Raw genomic sequence first — 20,933 nt, forward strand, 5'->3', positions numbered from 1 at the left:
CTGCAAAGAGCCAGCTTTAGAGAAGATGGATCAGAGCGAAAGGCTTCATTACAAATATTCGAATGGAGAAATGAAGGCCGCAATTACTATAGTTACCCGAATTTGTGCTGAGGTGGTCCCAGAAAAAACTCTAGAAAGGATATCATTCAAGGCTTCGAGACAGAAGATTGACCTGCAACATCGAACTTGGACCCACACATCCAGGTATTTAACCTAATTTCCATTTCTGCGAATCTGTACCGCTGAGTCAGTCACTCATTCTGGCAGCGCGCCTGAGAGTATCCATGATCATGTTGGATGTATCTCAGTTGCTGAACGAATTCATTCTTCATCACTGTGCGCTATGATCAAATTTTAGGGCATGAGCGGGGTAATTGCAATTGATTTGAAGAACATCACAGTGACGGGCATAACACCATCACCATCACCTGCTCTAAAAATCTCCGCGGATCAAGCAAAGTGCACAGGCTTCTTCGACTTTCAACGATCTGTCATGGTAAATTTGACGACATTCCCGTATTCCAGACCGGTCTTGGGAATAGAGAAAGGATCCCAGCACAGATATTCGCTATGTGACGAGCTGGCATTGCAGACTACTTTTTATCGGCCAGCTTACCGGAATCCTCGCCATTTGTGACCCCAATAGAACTTGATCGCACTCCTGCAGCTGAGTCAGTCACTACATCATCGCAACCTCGCTACCACTTAATTTTTCAGACGGGATCAACTGATGATAGCTGGTACAAAGCGCCTTCTTTTGGGAGCAGAAAGACTTCCTTCTTGTTCGATCCAGATTCCATCCTCTCTACCTTCTTCGGCCTGATCAAGTTCGTCCGAATCAGAATGGATGAGTTGGACGATATAGCAAGTAAGCGAGTAGACTCGTCTAGCTTGTGCCCCGCAGACGTCCACAAAGCGCAAACCCGGTGTCCATGAGCCCCTATCCTTCAGCCCTCAAAATGTTACTTCAGCTCATGAATTTCTCCATCATAAAGCTCTCCCGGTTGCGACTGTGTGTGCTCCAGTTCCTGTGGCCTCGGGTGACCTTGCACCTCATAGACTGCAGCACGTGGCTTGGCCGCGCGACACTTTTCGTAAGCAGCAAGTGTATCAACAACCGTCTTTTGCGCTTTAATTCGAAGCCTGCGTTCGTGGATGAGTAATGCGATTAATCCTGAGATCGCGAAAACCCCCAGCGGCACGCCAATCGCCACACTGAGGTCAGTAAGCTTCTTCGTCGGTGGTGAGTGTTGGGTCAAAGGTTTTGCTACGGCAGATAGAACACTTGCTGATGTGGTAGATGCCACGATGCTGGGCGAGATAGGTGGAAGCTTTTTCGATGTCCAAGCGGTTGCGATGCTTGAAGTTTTGGTAAACTGCGATAGCGAAACTGTGCTCACGGTATTGCCTCCATATAGACGGTCTGGACCAGGAATTATGCGGTATTCGTCAAGATCGACTATTGCTGTGTCGCAACAGCCGGTTCCTGATTGCTCGCTGCAGCAGAATTTTTTCGTGAAAGAGCCGTTGACTAGTGGGCAGGGGATGATGTTGCAGAAGATATCGATAGCAACTGTCACACCGTTAAAACCGCTCACGATCCGTATCGAACGCATCGGAGGAGGGTGGACTCCGTACCATTCCTGCAGCTTGGGCAGCATTCGTCGGCATCCCAGTTGATATCGGTGCAGCCTCCTCGGTATACGTAACCAGCGTTGCCAAAACAGTAGCCATTTGCAGAACAAGGATCTCCCGACTCGCAACACGCGCTGTCAATACCAGTCGCTGTTATATTACAGGGGGTATAATCGGACGAGTCGGGGATAGTAGAACCATCCGGCCAATAGCACGTGTAATTCGCGAGGGTCGACTTATGGCAGACGCAAATCAAAAATATAGGAAATACTGCCCGCATGACGTGCTCTGGGGGGAGAAAGTATGACAGACACAGAGGGAAAACCATTGGAATGTGCATGGAAGGCCATTACTTGTATCCTTAGGAGCTTCGAATGGGTTGCTGATTCTCGGCACGGTAGCATCCTTTCCTGCAGCACCGCCGAGTCTGCGCACTCCTTTCTCTCGAGGACATTTCGCTACCTGTGATGCAAGCGAGCCAAACAAGTTGAGGATGCCACCACCACCATTTGGCAGCTCCAATCCAATGCTGCAGATTTATCATACTCTTATCGAAATCATTAGCGGACGGGCCGGAGGCTCTTCCTCAGCCTGGTGCTTTTTTTAGTCATGATGTGCACAGAAAATCCCATCTCATGCCAGACGCGTTCCAGCCTACGCCCGAAAGGGGCGGAGTCATGCAAGCTGTCTCCATCTCATTTCAAACGCTATCATGATCTTTGACTAACTGTAAAGCAGCCTTGTTACGTAGAAAATGATGCCAACAATGTGTTTTCATCATAAGAACAGCATGGCCTACAGAATCGCTTGTTCAATGGGTAACAACACAGCGAAGTCGAATTTATCTGAACTAATGTTGTACACTACAGCGTTACAAGAGGGCAAGAACTGTGAAACTTCAGATTCTACCCGTCACTTTAAACATGTGTCTTGAAGTAAAAATTGATGTTCCTTTTAGAGATGCTGGTTCGAAGGAAATGTTCATGACTGGAATTAAACATTACAGATTCTCATTATCTCACTCGAGCTGAATCAGATCCACAGGCAAGATAGGAGACTAGTTGAGCACAGGTCATGGAGAGTCATCATCTGTCTTTACCTATGAGATGCTTGCATAAGAGGGAGACGAATCGACGATGACGAATCATGCGAACAGAAGCACCAACATCTATCCTACAACAATTCGCTTACTTGTAGATCTCGGTTACATGTGGTTCAGCTAAGTACCTTCCTCTATGTAACTAACCCTCTTGTAATGGGATTGCCTCGAATCCAATTCTAAGCTCGAAACGAAGAAGACTTCCGATACATTTATTTCATTTGGCGCCTTCTCAATACAGCCTCTCCTAATAACTCAGTACGAGCACTCTGTGGGTTTCGTAAGAGCAACAAGTTGGTAGAATAGTGGATCCCAGAACCGCAAAATTCAACTCAGTTACTTTTGGTGACAGCCTTTTAGACTGCTATGAAGATCTTTTGTGGGTTTTCTCAGAGAAAACAGTAATGTAAACCCCCCTGAAATCTGTTATATCGACGCCTTACCTGACGCTCTCACAGCATGATGAAGCTTCTCGCCGCCCACCAGTCCGAGAGCCGAGTAGAGGGAGGGGCGAGGATGATTTCAAGTTCTGTTGCACTTGTTTCAAGCCGGAGACAACCTCTACAAAGCACGGAGCTCCCAGCGTACCACGATCATCACGCAGGTCATCACATCAAGGCTTAAGATTGAACCCGCGCCCATTTCTATTTGCGACTACCGCCCTTCCTTCTCTGACAAGTGTACAATAGCGCCAAACCTAACGTCCGAGGACTGCTGGGAGTAGCTCCCTAATTTATCATCCTACAACTCAAGGGATCCAACTCGTCTGGGCGAACTTATGCTTCGAGGAGCTGGAATCGGTGAGATTCTCATCGACCACCCACACCCGAACGTCGCTTCCCATCACGGCTGCGTCGTTAGAGAAGGCCGTATTGCGAGTCTCTGCTTCACCAGGTACTGTCAGAACCCGGTCACTCGACCTTTCGATATACAAGATTGTCTTCATAAGAAAGGCATTGAGCACCTCCACAGTCTCGGCATCGTCCATAACGATATCAATCCTTCTAACGTCATGCTCACTATCGACGATACTGCGGTGATAATCTACTTCGGTTCCTGTCGCAAGGAAGGTGAGGAGGGACGCATAGCAAGCACGTATAAGAGGACAGACGCTAGTTACAACAGCAATTTGCGCGGATTTCGAAATTGACATGTGTGGTCTGAAGAAGATTGGTGAATGGCTCCATGATCCTGCGCCTTTCTACGGGATGTGTCTTGAAGATAGGACAAGGCACAAGCAGCAGGGACATCACGGTCAACTTGGGAAAAGCTGTTTCATCTGTGGGTAGTGGTTTCAATACTGCTGAGCATGATGTTGCCCATGTAGGGCGAGAGGAGAATGGAGGATACTGAAAAGTGAATGCATGTCCATGCGAAGATATTCGCGAAAGGATCGGTCTTGCGAAGCCAATAATGCTGCAGTGATGGATGAGTAGCTGACCAAAATAGAAGACTCTTTCGGAACTTCGTATTTTATCTCTTCTGAATGGGTAAACTTTCAACTTTAATTCGACTGTGAAGACGCACATGTCACGTGATGGCCTTGGTGCAGACGTCCCTTTTGGATCTAGTGTTAGGGCTTGTCAATTTATACCGAATCCAGCACATAGACCTGACTTTCCACAAATTTCTACAACATCCCATTGTCACGAGTCACTCTTTGGAAGGCTCAAGCCCTTATCAAATTCGAGCAGGGGTGATCTATATCCGCGATAGGAGCCTTCGGATATCCATCCTTGCCTGAGGTCGCTCACAATGGCCGGCCCCCTCGTAGTCCCACCACCTCCTCCAGGAGGACCACAACTCACCCAAAAGACCTCCGAAGTCATAGGGACCTTCCGCCCAACCAAGGTATGAACCCCGCTTTCCCTTCCCAAGCCTATCAATCCCTCCTTCCCCAACACTGACCCCCCTCACCAGCAATTCAAACTCTCCAAACCCGAAGCCTCCGTCACATCCCTCGACTTCGACGACTCGGGCGAATTCTGCCTGGCCGCCTGCTCCGACGACTCCCTCCTCCTGTACAACGCCAAAGAAGGCAAGAACATAAAGACGCTCATGAGCCAGAAGTACGGCGCCCACCTCGCCCGCTTCACGCACCACGCCACGTCCATCATCTACGCGAGCACGAAAGAGGACGACTGCATCCGCTACCTCTCCACGCACGACAACGCCTTCCTGCGCTACTTCCGGGGCCACACCCAGCCCGTGACGTCGCTGTGCCTGTGCCCGTCGGCGGACACGTTCCTCTCGACCTCGCTCGACAACACGGTGCGCCTGTGGTCGCTTTCCTCGCCGTCCCCGCAAGCGCGCCTGAACCTGTCGACGCCGTACCTCGCCGCCTACGACCCTTCCGCGACGGTCATCGCCGTCGCCTCGGCCTCCACGCACAGCGTCCTCCTCTACGACCTGCGGAACTACGACAAGCCGCCCTTTGCGACCTTCGACATGCGGCCCTACCTCACCGCCCAGCAGGTGCAGTCGCCGAAACCGGACTGGACCCGCCTCGAGTTCTCCAACGATGGGAAATCCCTCCTCCTCGCGTCGAACCACCCGCAGGGACACCTGCTCCTCGACGCCTTCGACGGTACCCTCCGCGCTCACTGCAAGCGCTCCCATGCGCCTACGAATCTGCGCGCGGCGCCGGGAATGCCTGGCGCGCTGGGACAGGGCGACGTGTGTTTCAGCTCCGATGGGCGGTATTTGATCGGGGGCAGTGGGGGGGATAGAGACGCGATAGTGTGGGATACGCAAGGGCAAGTGGAGGTGGAGACGAAGGAGATCAAGCCCATGTGCGGACTACCGTGTAAAGGGCGGGCGAGTGTCGTGGAGTGGAATCCGCGGTATAACATGTGTGCGACGGCGGATAGGGAGGTCGTGTTTTGGCTGCCGGATGAGCATGTGGGGATGAAGCCGCCGTGAGCCGTGGAAGGGGGGAAGGGATCAGAGAGTAAATGAAGCGTGGATGCTGGATGGAGCATTTCGATGAGCTGAGGTCAGATTGTAGCGCATTATACCCAGGAACTGGTCCTTTATTGCGGTAGGCGGCCAAAAGTACTCCCTCTGGAGCGAAATCAGAGGCCGTAGAAATCACCGGCTCCATTTCAAGCTGATTAATGAGGTAGTACAAGGTTAACAGTAGATGGCTGAAGCTTCAAGGTAAGTGTTTGAAAATATAAAAGGACTTTTGGGTATTTGACATGATATCCTATAAATGTACATCCTCCGAAAGTACGAGACTTCCTGTTCGTTTGTGTCATGAAGTCCCAGCCTTCTTGTCCTTCCTCTTCGTAAGCTGACTTTTCAGCGCCCCAAGCCACTCCGCCAGAGCATCCTCGCTACTGGCGCAAAAACGATAACTCTTTTCCTCGGCAATAACTTGCATGCAATGCGCTTTACTGCGAGATATAGGATCGATCTCAACTGCGTTAATGATGTTGGAGAGGGGGATGATGAGGCTGGCGGCGTATTCCTGTAGTAGTATTAGTATCTTTTCGGAGTCGAAGAATGGGTGCTCAGACTTCGTCGTTTTTATAGAAAGCCAGATTTTTCGGCCTGAGTACAACCCATAACCTCTTCCACTGCCTGACGCCACCCTTCGTCTTCAGGCATAGCAGGTAACCATGCCATATCACCCTCTCGTCGTCTTGTTGATCAGCGTGAAAGCCACTTGATTCACTAACGTTCCGTGCTGTTGCTGGCGGTTGCATTGGTGTCGAGTATGGAGCATTGCTGCTTTTTGGCACCCCCCTTTCGTTTCGCTTGGCAAAGGGCCCAGAAGAAGCCTGAGCGCAGCTTTGTGGAGGCGTATCGGAGAAATCGGAATAGTGTGCCAATTCATCTCCTGAGTAATCAAGCTCATGCGCTGAGAGCCGTCGTATGCCCGGTATCCTGATCCCATCTCTTGTGGTAGACCGCCGGCCTGGTACCTCCCACGGTTCGGGCGAGCTGGAACCCCAGCGCTCGTAGCCCGAATGTCTGTCCGGATGGCTGTCATGAGCGGTGGGGCTACCAAGGTCCACCGGTTCATCCTCGTCAAGTTGTGGTGCTTCACGCTTGATCAATTCGACCCACGCCTTGGCATCTGCGTCGCTTCTTCCTTGGAAGTGATAGCTGCGCTCGGGGGAGAAGAGGCCGAAAAGGTGTTGACGGCGGCCTTTTGGGTCTTTAAGGTAGCCGACGGTATTGAGGTCGTTGAGGCGGATTTGTTTGAGGAGACGCTCCTCAGTAGGAGATTTGTAGAGAGAGAGGAGGTTGGGGCGGAGGACAAGGTAGAAGGATTTCCATTGCTGGCAGAAGGTACGTTAGTGAGACGTACGTGGCGGGAGCAGAATATGTAGATACTTTTGTCTTTCGGGTGCGTTTATGCACCTCTCCGCTTCTGAGTACACGATCAAAGGCGAAACTACCATTCTGGTTGACCGGAGAAAAGGTGTCGAGATTGAGGTGCCCACTTCGAACACCTGAGGCGATCTTGGGCAGGGTCGTTGATGCAGGCGCTGAGCCTGGAAGTGGCTGTTTTGTGTCTATGGGGTGCGGTATGGCTTTCGGTGCTGTCAATGAGGTCCTCGGGTTTGCTGGTAAAACATCTGCCATGTTTGACGTCCCAATGGTTGCCCAAGCGGAGACTTGGTATTGCACTGAGACCCTTTTTTGCGGATTAGGTGCCTTGAGGGTCAGATAGAGACTGGTAGTTCATGTGTTGGAGTGCTGACCAAGGCTTGCGTTGAGCAGGGGAAAGGGCACTTGGGAAGAGGGGGCGCTCTGACTCTGAGATTCGGACGATCAAACGAGGCTTTCCCCGCAGCGCGACTTAGGGTTCGCCGGGCAGATTCCCTGGGGCAGATCCCTGCGTAGATCTGGGCCGAATCAATAATCTGGGGTAAACAGGGAAAGAAAGTCTTCAAACTGCTATTCATGAGAACCAGGAGAATGAAGTCGCTTACTAGATATCTGCCCTGTGCGCCAGAGTAACATTTGGTGGACACATGTTGCCTACTTTGCAGAAGCGGAAGGAATGAAAAGAAGCGTCATAAGACCTTTTCCACCTGTGCATGCTTACGTCTTCTCCACCGCGGGTAGAGCCTTGCTAATTATACCTTCCTTTTCAGGATCGTGTTTTCTTTTCTTTCAATCGCCTGTTTCTTTGTTAATGCTTCATGATCCACTCCTTGTCCTTCTCTTATTCTTATTCGATCGCAACAACTATATGCAATATCCCCAGAATTACTGTCAGCAGGGGTTGTATGACAAGTAGCAGACAAATGGAATACCGTCTGAGAAATATCTTTGGATCGCAAATGCTGGTGGTGCAGTACCAGCGCCCGAAGCTTCCCTTTGGCGAAGTCGGTGCTGCTGTACCCAGGCCATGATATCTCCACTGCTGTTTCCCCAGTCAGGGTGAAGGATAATATAACAACATCGTTGCGATTGCCGGGGAGCCTCGAAGAGTTCATTGGCCAATAAACGTCCATTGAGCTCACGTGTCTGATGCGCTGTCATAGCATAGCCACCATCAGGTTCTCCTGACTCTGACACCGCCTCGTCTGCCGTCTCGAAGATATGTCGGAAACCGCCGCGCACCTGCGGCTGGGGATCTTTCGGAGGTTTTATCGCCAATCGACGGGTCCTATGACTTGACACATGCGCGCTAAAGCAATGGCTCATCTCAGGGCAGAGGTGAGTGTACTCGAGCGTCGTCATGGCACATACTTCATGTAACCATCCGGCATTGACCCCTCAAAAGTATGCAGAGCGATCATGTGCATTGGCGATCTGGCGGGATCGCTTCCTTTCGGTGAACGAAGTTTCGCCGGTTCTAAAGCGCATTCAACAAAGGACAGAACAGGTTTCTCGTCACTGCTCAGGGCAGATGGCGTCATCGCATGGCTTAAGATTCTACCGTTGAATTTGGTGTTTCGGGAACTCGCTTCTCACGTGTAGTACCGTTGGTAACCGGACCCACTAGTCCTCTTGGAACATAATCGCTTATGAAACCCTCGTTGCCTGAAAACCGTTGAAGATAATTGGTGGCATCGCATGACATTCCATAGCCTTGCGCGGCATTGGCTCGTGCGCAGCTTCACCGGATCTCTACTACAAAGGGTCGGCGAGAAGTCGCCGTGCTCAAATTTCTAGAGCTGATCAAAGACGCATTCTGCGACTATCCTTTCACATGTGACACAAGCTATGCAGTATAAACTTTACCCCCAATGCATTGATCCCAACCTTCTCAACGTCAATGAACACATAGACTCTGCACACCTCGCTTCCAACTGCTCTGCGTCATTTGATGATGTAGATATTGCAACTGGCCAGGCGGTCTTTGACGACGGAGATGTTCATCCTAAAGTGGGCTCGTGGATCAATTCACGTCACTCTCATGAATTGGCTGGAGATCCAGAAGATGTTTGGGAGGATTTTGACTACAAGTATTTCCATCGCCAAGATCCCTCTTCTAGAGGCTTTCAAGGCCTTTGCTGACGCATCAATGTAGCTCAACCCAAGCACATAGCGCACCTGCAAGGGAATGGGACATTGGAAGGTTTGGAAGGTTTGATTCCGGTGCTGTTCTGCAGTACGAAGGCTCCTTTCCAGTAAGGGGAAATGAGCCTTGGAGTCACCTACAAACGTTCGCTCTGTCGGCCCCTGGGCGTGATCATCAAAGCTCACAGGAGTTTCAGATCGAGGCTATCTCCCAATGGCCGTCGACCTTGCAAGGTAGTGATATGCTCCATCCATCAACGACCGAGTCTCGTCATCAGCGTCAAGCCTCCGCCAAGCATAAGAGGATGCCGGAGAGTCCATACTCCGCCGAGGGTTATTCCACCCAACAACCACGCCTTCGCAGTCAAGCTAGGAGCGCTCGCAGTCTACATGTGGCGAACTTCGGCACGTTCGGACACAAAACGTCACATGCAGGCGAGCAACAGGTGGCGGGCAGCTCCACTAGCTCAAGCTCTTCTCGACCCGCAACGAGCGGCCTGCAAATGGAGAGCAATTCTGCGCAATTCTTTGACACCCGTTCAGCCTATCCGCTCCACCATCCGAATTCGAACCAAGTGAAGGAAAGCAGTACCGGGCTGCGTCAAAGCCTTGAGGTCGATGTTTCTCTCAATCCGGGCCTGATTGATGAGATCGGGCGTAATTCGCTGCCTACCAGTCACGATGACCTGACACCACAAGAGTTTTCATGGCGACAGAATGATCCACTTCTTTTCGGGCACCCACTCAGTACCTCGGGCGACACAGCCTATGGATCCTATGATCTTGGTGGTACCGCCCACGATCACGTTTGGTCTTCGGACTTTATACAAGACCCAGCATTCGGATTTACAAGCCATCAGAGTTACGACGATAGCAAAATACTAGATCACCCAGGTGCTATCAAGATCGAGGGATCCAGCGGACACTACAAGTCGGGTCTCCCATCATCCTTTCCATCCTCTGCAGACTTTTTTCCGGATTATATGCCCATGATGCAGAAACCCAGGGCGTACCGAGCAATTCCTTCAACTTCTCAGCCCACCGTCCTTTCATCCAGTCCGCCCAATCCCGCATTCCCAAAGAATACCAACAAACCTACATCTGCCAGGGGTTCTAGGTCGGGTTCTCTGTCGATCATTCGCGAGTATGGGCATTCTCGACATGGAAGCCCAATCCTTTCCCGGAACGCTTCAGGAAAAGGCAAGAGAAAAGGACCACTCCCCACGGCGACTGCCTTAGCTGCTGCCCAGAAACGCAAAGATGGCAGTGTTTGCATCCGGTGCCGAACAATGAAGATGACGGTAGGCAAACCTGGCAAGATATTATTGGAGCTGGCTGATCATACTGCAGTGCAAAGGGGGCCTTCCTTGCGAAGGGTGTCGTCAGATTACCAAAGTCAAGCTGTGGGACCAGTCCTGTACCCCTGCAAACTTCACCGACATGGTCAGAGAGGACACGTGCAACGCAGTTTGTAAGTGCTGATACTGTTGTCTTGTGCCTTGTCAGATGATCTAATTGATCCCAGTCCAATACTCTATCAGCCACCTGGCTCTTGATGGAACTCGGCGACTGATAGTGGCAGTCCCAACGGTTTTCAACGTGTCTGGACTCCTCGATCGTCTTGAGTCCTGCCAAATGCGATATGATATCCGAGTCCGACACTCGTCAGGTTCTTTTTACACATTGGACTCATCCAACTGCTTTGAACTCCTGACGAAGATGCACAAGTCATGTGGATCGGAGACTTGCGAGCTCCACGAGTTCGTGAAGAATAAGCAGTTGAGATCAGCATGGTTGCAATGCGTCCGAGAAGACGATCTAGCGGCCAGCGTCGTGGTGAGCCTAAGCTGAGAGCGTTCCAGTGTTGGTGTCTCCAGATTGCTAACAGTCCCACTCACAAAAGGATCAATCAATCCAGTGGAACAATATGCCAAGCCGGAATGGCTACGAGATTTCGCCGCACAACACATCTGTGCTCGGACATGCTTTGGACGTTGAGGATCAGCAGGATCGAAGCACGATCATCTTCGCCGTGCAACTTTCTCGCATCATTCTACGAGCACTAGAAATTGAAGCCTTCGAGGCGTTGCAGAAATCAGTCAATGAGCTCACAAAAGGCGGCAAGTCTGATGCAGATATCGAAACTTTGGCCGGCCAGCTTGGCCAAATTCTGATGAGCCTGCGCTGGCGCATCTCATGGTGGGCGGTCGTTGGTGACAGCCCAGACGAACGTTTCACTTCCAGGGTTACAAAAATCGCCCAAATACTATACTGCTACTACTTTGTTGCTAGAAAGAAAATGTCGCCCTGGGGTAGTCAGCTTCCGAGCAAGATTCGATCTGTGTACGCGGACGTCGAGCCTATCTATGAGGAACTTCCTCTGGTTGACTCGCTTGATGGCTTCCATGCTTGGATGCAGAAGGGCCAAACAATCGTACAGGTAGCAAAAGTCCAACAAAACATCGCTCGCTCGTTGCCTGCCGCTCCTATGAACCTACACTTCTAGCTGTCTTCGCCTCCATCCTTGGCCATAGAGAATCCGAGTATGTCGCCCAACGTCCCCCTCAAGTTTGTTCTTTCTCTCTTTTCACTACAGCGTTCTGCGCGATCTGAGGCTCATCGTATCGTAAATTAGTCTCCTTTGATTCCCAAGTCAGCCTCTCACTCGCCAACCAAGACGACACTGCAATGACTCTCACGCCTCACGGTCTATACGCTACATGATAACATAGCACATATATTACGTTCTAGATTTGTTTGGTTAGCTAGACTTTGGCGCAAGCCGCTCACGACTTTACGGCCGATTGCCGTCTTCACGGTCTTTAGCATTAGATGTTCTGCGCAAGCAATTTATTTCCTGACCCTATCTCTACCTTCTTACTCGTCTGTCTAATCGGATTCTTGCATAACTTGACATCGTTCCTGACTCTCGCTTTTTGGCTTACCTCGACTACTGGAGACTGGTCGTAAGCCTTTGTATGACGGAAGGATTTGATCTTCGGCGCGAATTCCAAGATGTCCATGATTCCATTCATGTATTGAAATTTGTGGCTTCGTTTTCTACATTGTGTGACTATGACTATACCGCAAAATGTGCCACTATCGACCTGACCATGCTGGCAACCAACCTCGCGTGGCTCCAATGTCGTACAATCGTCACCTCCCTCACGCTGTGCACGCGCATCACACATCTACGATACCGGGGCCGAAAGGCCATCGCAACGTCATTGAAAACGCAGCCTTTCGCGCGTTGGAATCTGCCCAGCCCTAAAATAAAGGCTCGGTGGCGATCAGACACATCTCTCGAGAACAGATTCGGTCCAGGACAGGTCAGTCGCTCGTTGATATCCCATGCTTGGAAGACCGCCGGAAGTTGTCTTCAATCGACCGAGCGTCGTGTTCTCGGTCCATCGAACCGTCGGAGGATGTCATCGCGCTCGAGAGTCCGTGTGTAGATGTCGAGGGATGACTGAGATCATCCCTGGCGTTCTCGCCCGTGTTCAGATGCGGCGTGGGCTCAGAGTCTGGGATCGGTTCTGCGGTGTAGTCCTCCCTACACAATCTTGCAGGCTAGATGAAGCGGTGACATCATTTCTGAATGCCTTGCCTTTTGTGCCATCATGCCAAGCATGCATACACACCCTTGCTGGTATTTCCTTGAACGAAGCGTTCTACACGGTTTGAGAAGGTCGATATCGACTGTGGGGTTTTCACTCCGCTCCGTGTGTCTCTTTCAGAAGACATTCGGCCCATCCATCTTGCTTGAAAACTTGATCAGCATGTGATTCGAAATCAGACTACAACAAACTTACTCCACATGTCATTTCCAAAACTCGTCGCAGACCTTCCATTAAATTTCCGCAGGCCTTGAACGCGGCAAGGGTCGTTTCTCAAGTCGATAAGAAGTTCATCCTCATCTGCGTGAAGAAGTCACCAAATATTGGTGATAGAGAAGACGCAGAGCTTCTAGTCCTCGTCGACCAGCACGCGGCGGACGAGCGCATACGAGTTGAAGGCTTACTAGCAGATCTGAAAGCAAGCCCAGTGTTACTTCCAAACCCCTTGATTTTCGAGATCCAAGCTCGCGAGCACCGCCTCTTATCCCGTCTTGCGTCTTCTTTCGCAGCCCTGGGTGTCGTCTATGACATGAGCGCTCCAGCTCGATCTCCAAGGTGCAAGATCATCGTGAAAGCACTACCAGCGGCAATCGCAGAGAGATGCAGACTCGAGCCCAAGGTCTTGATCGAACTGATCAGGAGCGAATCTTGGAAGTGCGAAGAAGAAGGAGGAGGAGGAGGCTTCCTAGCCACCAAGACCTGTCCACAGGGACTGCTCGACATGCTCAACTCGCGGGCCTGCCGAAGTGCTATCATGTTCAATGACGAGTTAACAAATGAAGAATGCCAAACACTTATTAGGCGGCTTGGGAATTGTGCTTTCCCCTTCCAATGCGCACATGGGAGACCGAGTATGATTCCACTGGTGGATGTGGGTGCTGGCGCCTCGCTTTGTATTGGAAAGCAGGTCTTTGGGTCGCAAAAGGGCGAGGTGGATATGAGCAATGAAAGTAAACCTTTTGGAGCTGCTTGGAAGTTTTGGAAACCTGACGGATAGGGTGGCCGTGGGACTGCGTGCTCATGCGATAAATGTGAGGGTTCATGAATTGATTGTATTTCCTTTTGCGGCGTGGTGGAATATTTTTTGATATGTTTCCTGTACAAGACTCGGGCCACAAAATCGAAGTGTCCATAGACAGGTTTCAAATACCAACAATCCTCGCCGTCTTACATCTCTTGAAACCACTCTGATCGAACGAACATATACCACCTGCAAATGCATTCCCCCTTTTCCCCTACCCCTAAATAGTCTCTAGCCATCAAGAAGAATCCAACGACGCCGCACAACCTCTTACATTCCACCCATTGAGCGATTCAAAATCTCCGAACAACGTTGGCAAGGTTCCCAGTAAACCGACAATTCGGTCCCCGGCTGGCATGATAATGTCGACCCACGGCTCAGGTTCAAAGAGTGAGTAGAGTGGGGCGCATAATTCGATTTTGCCGCGCTCTTCTCCGTCCAAAGAATCAATGCCCTTGGATATCGCTCCACCGTTCATCTATCCTCTCTACCGGAACAGATCGTTCTCGCACAAGGAAGCGGGAGACGGGCAGCATCATCCTGAGGATAGTTGAATGAAAAGCAGCCTTGGGGATGACAGTGGTCCGCTGTAGGGAATGCTGCGAACAGTCATCGTTGCCCTATGTGGCTGCTTCGATGGATGGCACGTGTGGAAGTGGGATGGCGACCTAGCTTCTGTTCAACCGATGGGCCATGCAGGCGATCCTCACGCCCGAGTATTTTTCAAGTATTCTTCCGGCAAGATCTCCAAGTAGTGGTATCCTACACAGGAAGCGTCTTCGTCGGTAGGTAGACAAGGCTGGCGACCGCCATATTCAACCGGGTATTCGATCTCGTCCGGTAAAGGAGTCCTCGAAAACCGTTCAGATATTGGTCCTAATTTTCATGCCAATACCCTGCTCGTGGATGAAACGGATTCCAGCTTCACGTAACATCTTCTGGGTCGCCTGAATGGTAACTTTGGTAATTTGTTGGCAGATGCCTTGCCAGAAAAGTGGCAGTTGTAGTGGTAGAAAGCCCTTGAATGTTGACAATATGATCACTGATTCTGATAATCGATTGCCAGATTTTCTTGGCTTCTTACCCATGAGTGCACGAAATCTGTACGATGGCAGTACGGAGCACGGTACTGTTTCTGGCAGCTTGGTAGATGGCTTCTATGTCAGGAGTGTTCAGAAGGTCTGTTGACCAAAAGCCAACGTTTTCGCGTTCCTCTCGTTCCAAGTCGTTTGTCGCTTGGGTCTACAGCAACATCAAAGCCACCGTCAGCTCCGATCATGGGACCTTCTTGCGCCGTTCAGCTGACCGCCGTTCCCTCCGCTGCACTGATCATAGCTGGGGCCTTTGGTATCCGAAGTCCGCCACTAGAGACCGAGCTGGAACTGAGCCTGGTCTAACAGAAACCAAGGACTCAGTATAATCATTGTTTATTGCGAAACAGATCGTCCGTGTACTCGTCACACTCGCGAGTCATAAGTTTCAGGTCGTCAAGCCATTTCTCTGGCATCAAGTCGAAATACCACCAGATCGCAGTATCAGGATCACCCTCCTGGGTTAGACACGGATGTCGACCACCACGGGCAACATAAGCCTCGATATCTATGAGGCACGAGAAGTCGGTATGTTTACCTTCTGGACTGCGAGGTCTAAAGACAGCGCCTCCACAGTGTCTGAAGTCGCCGTCCATATGCAGCTCGGTCAATTGTTGCCGGCGGCGCATTCCTTCAATAACGCCTTCCCAAGCACCATCCAGCAGGTCGATGCCAAATAAGGCAAGCCGTCTGACTCGCGCTCGCCCGAGGATCAGGACCATTAGATCCCAGCCGCCGATTGCAAGTCCCGAAATTGAAAGCTCTGTCAGCTTCGGCCAGATGCCGATGGCCGGAAATATTTCATCGTAACGATAGTACTCACTCACACCTGCAGGGAGAAGCGGTTGGTCGACGTCCTTAAAGAGGTGTAATGACAATTGTCTAAGCCCGAACGTGTGCGCCAGGAGTTCTGGAAGGACAGTCAAGGCGTCTCGCTGATCAGAGTTGTTCGTAGTGATTTCGATATCAAGACAGCTCAAACCTGAGTACGCTGTCATGAAGTACCAAAACTCCCAGTCGTTTAGATTGGATTTCATCAGCGCTTGCTGCGAGAGACCTCCTCCTATGTGGTCCATTGGAACCTGAAGGGAAGTTATGTTTCGGTTGGTTGTGGATATCGCTCGTGTAAGCATATGAAAATGAGCACAAACATGAGAATGACCACCATCCACGTCTGGAAGCTCTTTCCACCCAAGAGGGCGAAGATGAAATGGATTCCAGCTGCGGCAAAGAGGCGAGCCTGAAGATGGCCCATGTAAGGTGTTGAGATCAGAGGTCCCGAAGTACTTACTCTGGTCAAGGTCGTAGTGCCACATCTTCTGACCGAGCACCACCGAGCGTAAATTTTTGAGGGAACGGAGCCCCGTGCAAAGGTCATCGAAAAGCCAACCCCTTTCAATACTGTGATACTCAAATGCAGAGTGATCTCTGTATTTCTGATAGCCTTCAACGAGAAATGTGTCCATTTTGTGAGTCTTATAGAGCTTGGAAAAGCTAAATTTCTTCTCTCTGTAATCCTGGACGAATTTGTTGATCTGAACATCTACACTTTTGAAAGGTGTGTCAGGCCCCCACGGCGGCACAATCCAACGGACTTGGCGATAGACCTTGTAGCAATAATTCTTGAAATCTATATCCTTTCTGAAGAGCGAGCCATCATACACAAGCTCCCTAACACCCGCGCTCATATCCGGATGCGTCGTGATATTCCTAAAAACCTCCATATCCTTCGCCTGGCACGATATATAGACCCTATCGAACAAAGGCGTCGTGGCCAATGCGTTCCATTCCTTCGATACCAGTCTGACGGTCTTGAGGTCCCGTTTGTCGAGCTGAGCAAGCACAGCGACCTTCAATTCGGTCGGGAGGTACACTGTCCTCCGAAACCGGGTGTCGATCAGCGGTTCAAGGCCCTGGATGCGGCGTGATGACCTCCTCGGTTTATTCTCCGTTGGCCGTGTCTTTTGAGTCGACATGTTGACCAGCTCGCTAATTTTCTATGAACCTGGAACGTATCTCTATCAATTAGCATTCCCGCATTTAAAGATCTCAAATTATCGAGGAGGTATACTTGACTCAATGCAGCGTGCATGGCTCTAGTGAAAGATCAGGGTGAATGAAGGCAGAGCTTTCGCAAGAGATCTACAAACAATCGGCAAGCGAGTTTCTCCGTGCCGAGTTCGGCACGTGATCTCGAGGTTCATTTCTAGAAAACCGGCCGCGCCCAAAATACTTGCACTTTTCAAAATTTTATTCCTAACCCACACACTGTAGCAAACAAATTCAAAATTTGGCAGTAGTATCTTCGATCTCAACGATAAGATTATTCACCTTTTAGAGATTTCCTGTAAGCCGACAGAGGACACTTAATTTTGGCGTGGCCGGTATTTCTGGACATGACCCTCGTCTCCATTCAGATACGCAGAGTACGATCAGCATCTACCAGACTTGTGGCTTCTCTTTCCAGGTACTCTGTACTTACCATGGACACAATACGCATCAAATCGCCATGAAGCCTTTGGTGCGAGGACTCGGTCCTGGAATCACGGCCACGGCTCAGAAAAACCCCTCAGAGACATTTCCATCCCCCTTGCAATCAAGGCAGGCATTAGAGTCCCAAGCCCATGTCTGCAGGGTGAATTCCCTCAACATATGTTACCTAGCAGTAAGTGGAGCGTGGGGTTAAGCACACACGAAAGCACAGGAGTGGAACCACGACGATACCGCCGGGCAGCGGACAATGAGTGGGCGGGGAAATGGTCCCAGCACCGGCTTCGAGCCCCTCGAGATACCCGAGACCAAGGACTAGCAAAGCTGCAAACGCACGCCTGTAGGATTCCCCTTCTTTCAAGCAGTTGAAGACGGTTGGAAAAGAGCACACTTTGGAAATGCAGAGGACTCTCTTCCGTAATGCCACCGCATCGTCGGCATTTCTTGCGCTCCTCACAGGAAATCCTTCCATCGGTCAACGTGGGGAAATCAAGTGCAAGCATCCACTGAATCCGGGACACTCGGATCAAGAAGGAGCCGAAAAGAAGCTCGCTCTGACACAGGTCACGTAACAGCAACGAGTTGCAGCGTGTAGTAGTACAGTTGCTTTGTCCGAGTGTCTCTAAGACCCATGGTCTATAGGTAGTCAAGATGCCCGGGTCAGTACCAGGAGCGTGACAGCTGCATGTTAGCACATTCGCACTGGAGCGCGTAATAATCTTCCCCAGCATTTGCATCTTCCAGAAGGCCCGTAGAAGCGACCGTCAGAAAGTGATCTCCGTCGGGTCGCATATGACAGATAGCAAACGCACACTTTGTTTGACGTGCGAATAACATCAAGAATGCTGGAGACAAATGTCTCACCGCATGGACGTGAATGCGTTTCGCCACCAAAATCTTATCTGAGCATCAACCCCGCATTTGAATGCAGTGGCGCCGCAGTGACGCTGCCCTAAAGGCAAGGATTGGAGGCTAAGGATCAGCCTGGTGTCATGGGGGTAACAATGAGAGATTGGAATAAAAACGGCGGATCGAAAATTCTCCGACCCGCACTTGCATGAGTAGCGGAACTAAGATGCCATCATAGAAATCCATCATAAGATGCCACTGGATCACGGTTCACAAATTTTAGTATTCTTAGAGGATAGGAGCGGTCAGCGAGACGTTGAGATCGGCGCAGTAGGCGATAGTACGCAAATGATAGGAGATGACGGTGAATGGCAGTCAATGGTTGATGGGCTTGGATATCCCAATGTCTATATTTCGTTCAAGATCGTCATGATGGTAACTCAAATATCTACAATCGAAGCGCTGCAGACAATCAAAGGTATATCGTATGCGAAGACGCAATGCTATGCTGCTCCGCGCCCAGTGCAATGCTGTATGGGCGGCCCGCGCTTGTAACATAACGGACTAGAAGTGTAGATGGCGAACCGTCAATGCCTGAGACTGGTCAATCCTGACGCCTTTTGTTGATCCTCCATATGCCGTGTCCGTGGAGGACGAAAAGATAATTTGCCGCTGTACGCTAAACTCAGAGAAAAGGTACGTGAGGAGTTGAGACGGGTGCGCTGGCGGCCAAGGTGGGAATGATGAAGGCGCCGCATGGTGTTGGTGGGTGGTGTTGAAAGGTGGGAATCGATGTCAGATCTCGCTCCTCATCAATGCTCAATCTTCAAGGGTTGGAAATCGACCGTCTCTCATCCCGGTGCTGGACTTCTTCTTCCATCCTAGCATCTTCTTCCAAGTATTATCGTTGCGATTTCTGGGACTGTGTCCGCCGAAATCGCTCGAAGGAGGTGAGTTTGGTGGTGTCATTGGTTCTCTACCCGGACTTGACACACTGGCAGAATCATCGTCCAGTAGCCCTGGATCTCCGCTACCATTTGATGTGTGACTCGGTGCACGACTACCTCTCGTGAATCCAGGAATGGGGGTCAGACGACCAGTTGGGTCATCTCTAGACCCTGACGAAGGGACATCGAGCGAGGATGTCGGAGATGTTCGTTTTCGAGATCTACTCCTGATTGAACTCTTCTCGTTTGAGCTATCTGAGCCGCCTCGTTTCCGAGGCTTGACCTCGGCAGGCTTCTGCCGACTGAGGTGCTGCTGTTGTTGAGATCTGGATGATGGGACCTCGTTCAGGAAAGAGATCAACACTGACTCTTCCATGAGGTTGTAGATGATCTTGACTGCAGCCTCCAGATCTTCGGGTTGCGGCGGCGTTGAATGATTAGGGAGTAGAAGTAATCTCTCGCGCACGCTGCTAGGAATGTTGATTTCCCGAGGGCAGTCTGGCATTATGTAGGCGTTGATCAAACGCTGCCATAGCATCCTCACGTACCGGCATTCTTCCACCTCAGGTGTCATGGGCATGCCAGCCATCTGTGCAGCCAAGGCACCGTACCTTTTCCGATACCGTTCGGCATCCATTGTAAACTCCAAATTCTCCAGACAATGATTTTGCGAGAGGTAGGCGGTGAACGCGCTGAGCGTCCATGGTGGTGGAGCGGAATTCGAGAGCACATCTGGGAGGGTTGGTCTTTGAGGATGATAGGGCCCTTCATTTTGCAGGCTGGCTTCAAGACTTGGTGGTCGAGATGATCTGATGTCTTCTATAGACATGGCGTCTTCGTCGTCGGCGTCCCAGTCTGAGATGACGATAGAACAACGAGGTGACGTTTCTGGTGGGGGTGTGGAGAGATATGACGACGGGGGTGTCTCAGGTTTCCTGCGGATCATGGCTCGTTTCCAGTCCCTAATTTTGGACCTTGTTCTTTCGCTTGCTGAAGCCTTCCTTTTCTGTGAGCGGCTTCGGCCCGGTCTATAGGAGGATAACACGTCTGGGCGAGCCACCTTGACACGAGGCCTCGAAGTCTTCGAGGAAGTTTTTCGGAGTGATGAATGTTACGTGGACCATTGAAAGGAGGGAGACGGGTATAGGAAGTTCAGTGCTGGGTCTGATTTGCGGTTTTGATTTTTGCAGTTTGCTGCTCTGTGAGATGACGAAAATTGGCTTGATCGATTCGATGTATTCGGCCAGACACAGCGAGTACCCGGAATATTCCTCTCACGCCTAACCCTTCTCTTTTCCTGGTGAGTCAGGAGGTCCAAGGCACACGGAATGTTCGGAAGCCTGCAGGACTTGAAGCAAACTCGTCGGAATTGGTGACTTGCGGGGTTTTTGTCTTGTCGGCAAACTCTGAGGGCTGAAGTGAAGGAGACACGGATTACTCGTTATGGAGACCGGTAAGGAGGGTGGACACAGACAAGAGAAGTTGAAATCAAGGATGAGGAATGAGAATGGTGAAAAGAAAGGAGTGTCTTCTCGCGACACAGATGACTGTAATAATACAGCAAATTATTGAACCAAAAAGAAACGGGGAAAGGGCTAATAAGTGGGAAGCGGCGGCGCAAGGAATTGCAAGGGTTCACATTCACTAAGGTAAGTGGAAGTAACTAAAATTTACGCTAATTCAGCGCTAGAAGGTTTT

The 20,933-nt window shown here is 50.7% G+C and overlaps 9 protein-coding genes across 9 annotated transcripts; 3 read left to right on the plus strand and 6 right to left on the minus strand.

The window, feature by feature from the left end:
- Window positions 1-962: 962 nt before the first annotated feature.
- HO173_003714 (uncharacterized protein) lies at window positions 963-1,963 on the minus strand (the record flags this gene model as incomplete). The annotated part of the gene is made up of 2 exons (XM_037305639.1): window positions 963-1,573; window positions 1,639-1,963. The coding sequence occupies 2 exons, from the start codon at window positions 1,961-1,963 to the stop codon at window positions 963-965; spliced, it is 936 nt and encodes a 311-aa protein (XP_037167394.1).
- A 1,519-nt stretch (window positions 1,964-3,482) lies between these two features.
- Window positions 3,483-3,722, minus strand: HO173_003715 (uncharacterized protein; the record flags this gene model as incomplete). The annotated part of the gene is made up of 1 exon (XM_037305640.1): window positions 3,483-3,722. The coding sequence occupies one exon, from the start codon at window positions 3,720-3,722 to the stop codon at window positions 3,483-3,485; it is 240 nt and encodes a 79-aa protein (XP_037167395.1).
- Window positions 3,723-4,489: 767 nt separating this feature from the next.
- HO173_003716 (uncharacterized protein) lies at window positions 4,490-5,656 on the plus strand (the record flags this gene model as incomplete). The annotated part of the gene is made up of 2 exons (XM_037305641.1): window positions 4,490-4,585; window positions 4,655-5,656. 2 exons carry the CDS (start codon window positions 4,490-4,492, stop codon window positions 5,654-5,656), a joined length of 1,098 nt encoding a protein of 365 aa, XP_037167396.1.
- Window positions 5,657-5,990: 334 nt separating this feature from the next.
- On the minus strand, window positions 5,991-7,653 carry HO173_003717 (uncharacterized protein; the record flags this gene model as incomplete). The annotated part of the gene is made up of 4 exons (XM_037305642.1): window positions 5,991-6,206; window positions 6,256-7,023; window positions 7,079-7,402; window positions 7,450-7,653. The coding sequence occupies 4 exons, from the start codon at window positions 7,651-7,653 to the stop codon at window positions 5,991-5,993; spliced, it is 1,512 nt and encodes a 503-aa protein (XP_037167397.1).
- A 313-nt stretch (window positions 7,654-7,966) lies between these two features.
- Window positions 7,967-8,616, minus strand: HO173_003718 (uncharacterized protein; the record flags this gene model as incomplete). The annotated part of the gene is made up of 2 exons (XM_037305643.1): window positions 7,967-8,384; window positions 8,447-8,616. 2 exons carry the CDS (start codon window positions 8,614-8,616, stop codon window positions 7,967-7,969), a joined length of 588 nt encoding a protein of 195 aa, XP_037167398.1.
- Window positions 8,617-8,923: 307 nt separating this feature from the next.
- HO173_003719 (uncharacterized protein) lies at window positions 8,924-11,726 on the plus strand (the record flags this gene model as incomplete). The annotated part of the gene is made up of 5 exons (XM_037305644.1): window positions 8,924-9,165; window positions 9,231-10,521; window positions 10,571-10,691; window positions 10,746-11,056; window positions 11,124-11,726. The coding sequence occupies 5 exons, from the start codon at window positions 8,924-8,926 to the stop codon at window positions 11,724-11,726; spliced, it is 2,568 nt and encodes an 855-aa protein (XP_037167399.1).
- A 1,114-nt stretch (window positions 11,727-12,840) lies between these two features.
- Window positions 12,841-13,834, plus strand: HO173_003720 (uncharacterized protein; the record flags this gene model as incomplete). Its single annotated transcript, XM_037305645.1, has 2 exons — window positions 12,841-12,942; window positions 13,085-13,834. The coding sequence occupies 2 exons, from the start codon at window positions 12,841-12,843 to the stop codon at window positions 13,832-13,834; spliced, it is 852 nt and encodes a 283-aa protein (XP_037167400.1).
- Window positions 13,835-14,782: 948 nt separating this feature from the next.
- Window positions 14,783-16,925, minus strand: HO173_003721 (uncharacterized protein; the record flags this gene model as incomplete). The annotated part of the gene is made up of 4 exons (XM_037305646.1): window positions 14,783-14,937; window positions 14,989-15,100; window positions 15,165-15,246; window positions 15,313-16,925. The coding sequence occupies 4 exons, from the start codon at window positions 16,923-16,925 to the stop codon at window positions 14,783-14,785; spliced, it is 1,962 nt and encodes a 653-aa protein (XP_037167401.1).
- Window positions 16,926-19,107: 2,182 nt separating this feature from the next.
- Window positions 19,108-20,181, minus strand: HO173_003722 (uncharacterized protein; the record flags this gene model as incomplete). Its single annotated transcript, XM_037305647.1, has 1 exon — window positions 19,108-20,181. The coding sequence occupies one exon, from the start codon at window positions 20,179-20,181 to the stop codon at window positions 19,108-19,110; it is 1,074 nt and encodes a 357-aa protein (XP_037167402.1).
- Window positions 20,182-20,933: the final 752 nt, after the last annotated feature.

The sequence above is a fragment of the Letharia columbiana genome (assembly GCF_014066305.1).
Source record: "Letharia columbiana isolate WasteWater2 chromosome Unknown Sc0000009_s1, whole genome shotgun sequence".
NCBI classification, from domain to species: domain Eukaryota; kingdom Fungi; phylum Ascomycota; class Lecanoromycetes; order Lecanorales; family Parmeliaceae; genus Letharia; species Letharia columbiana.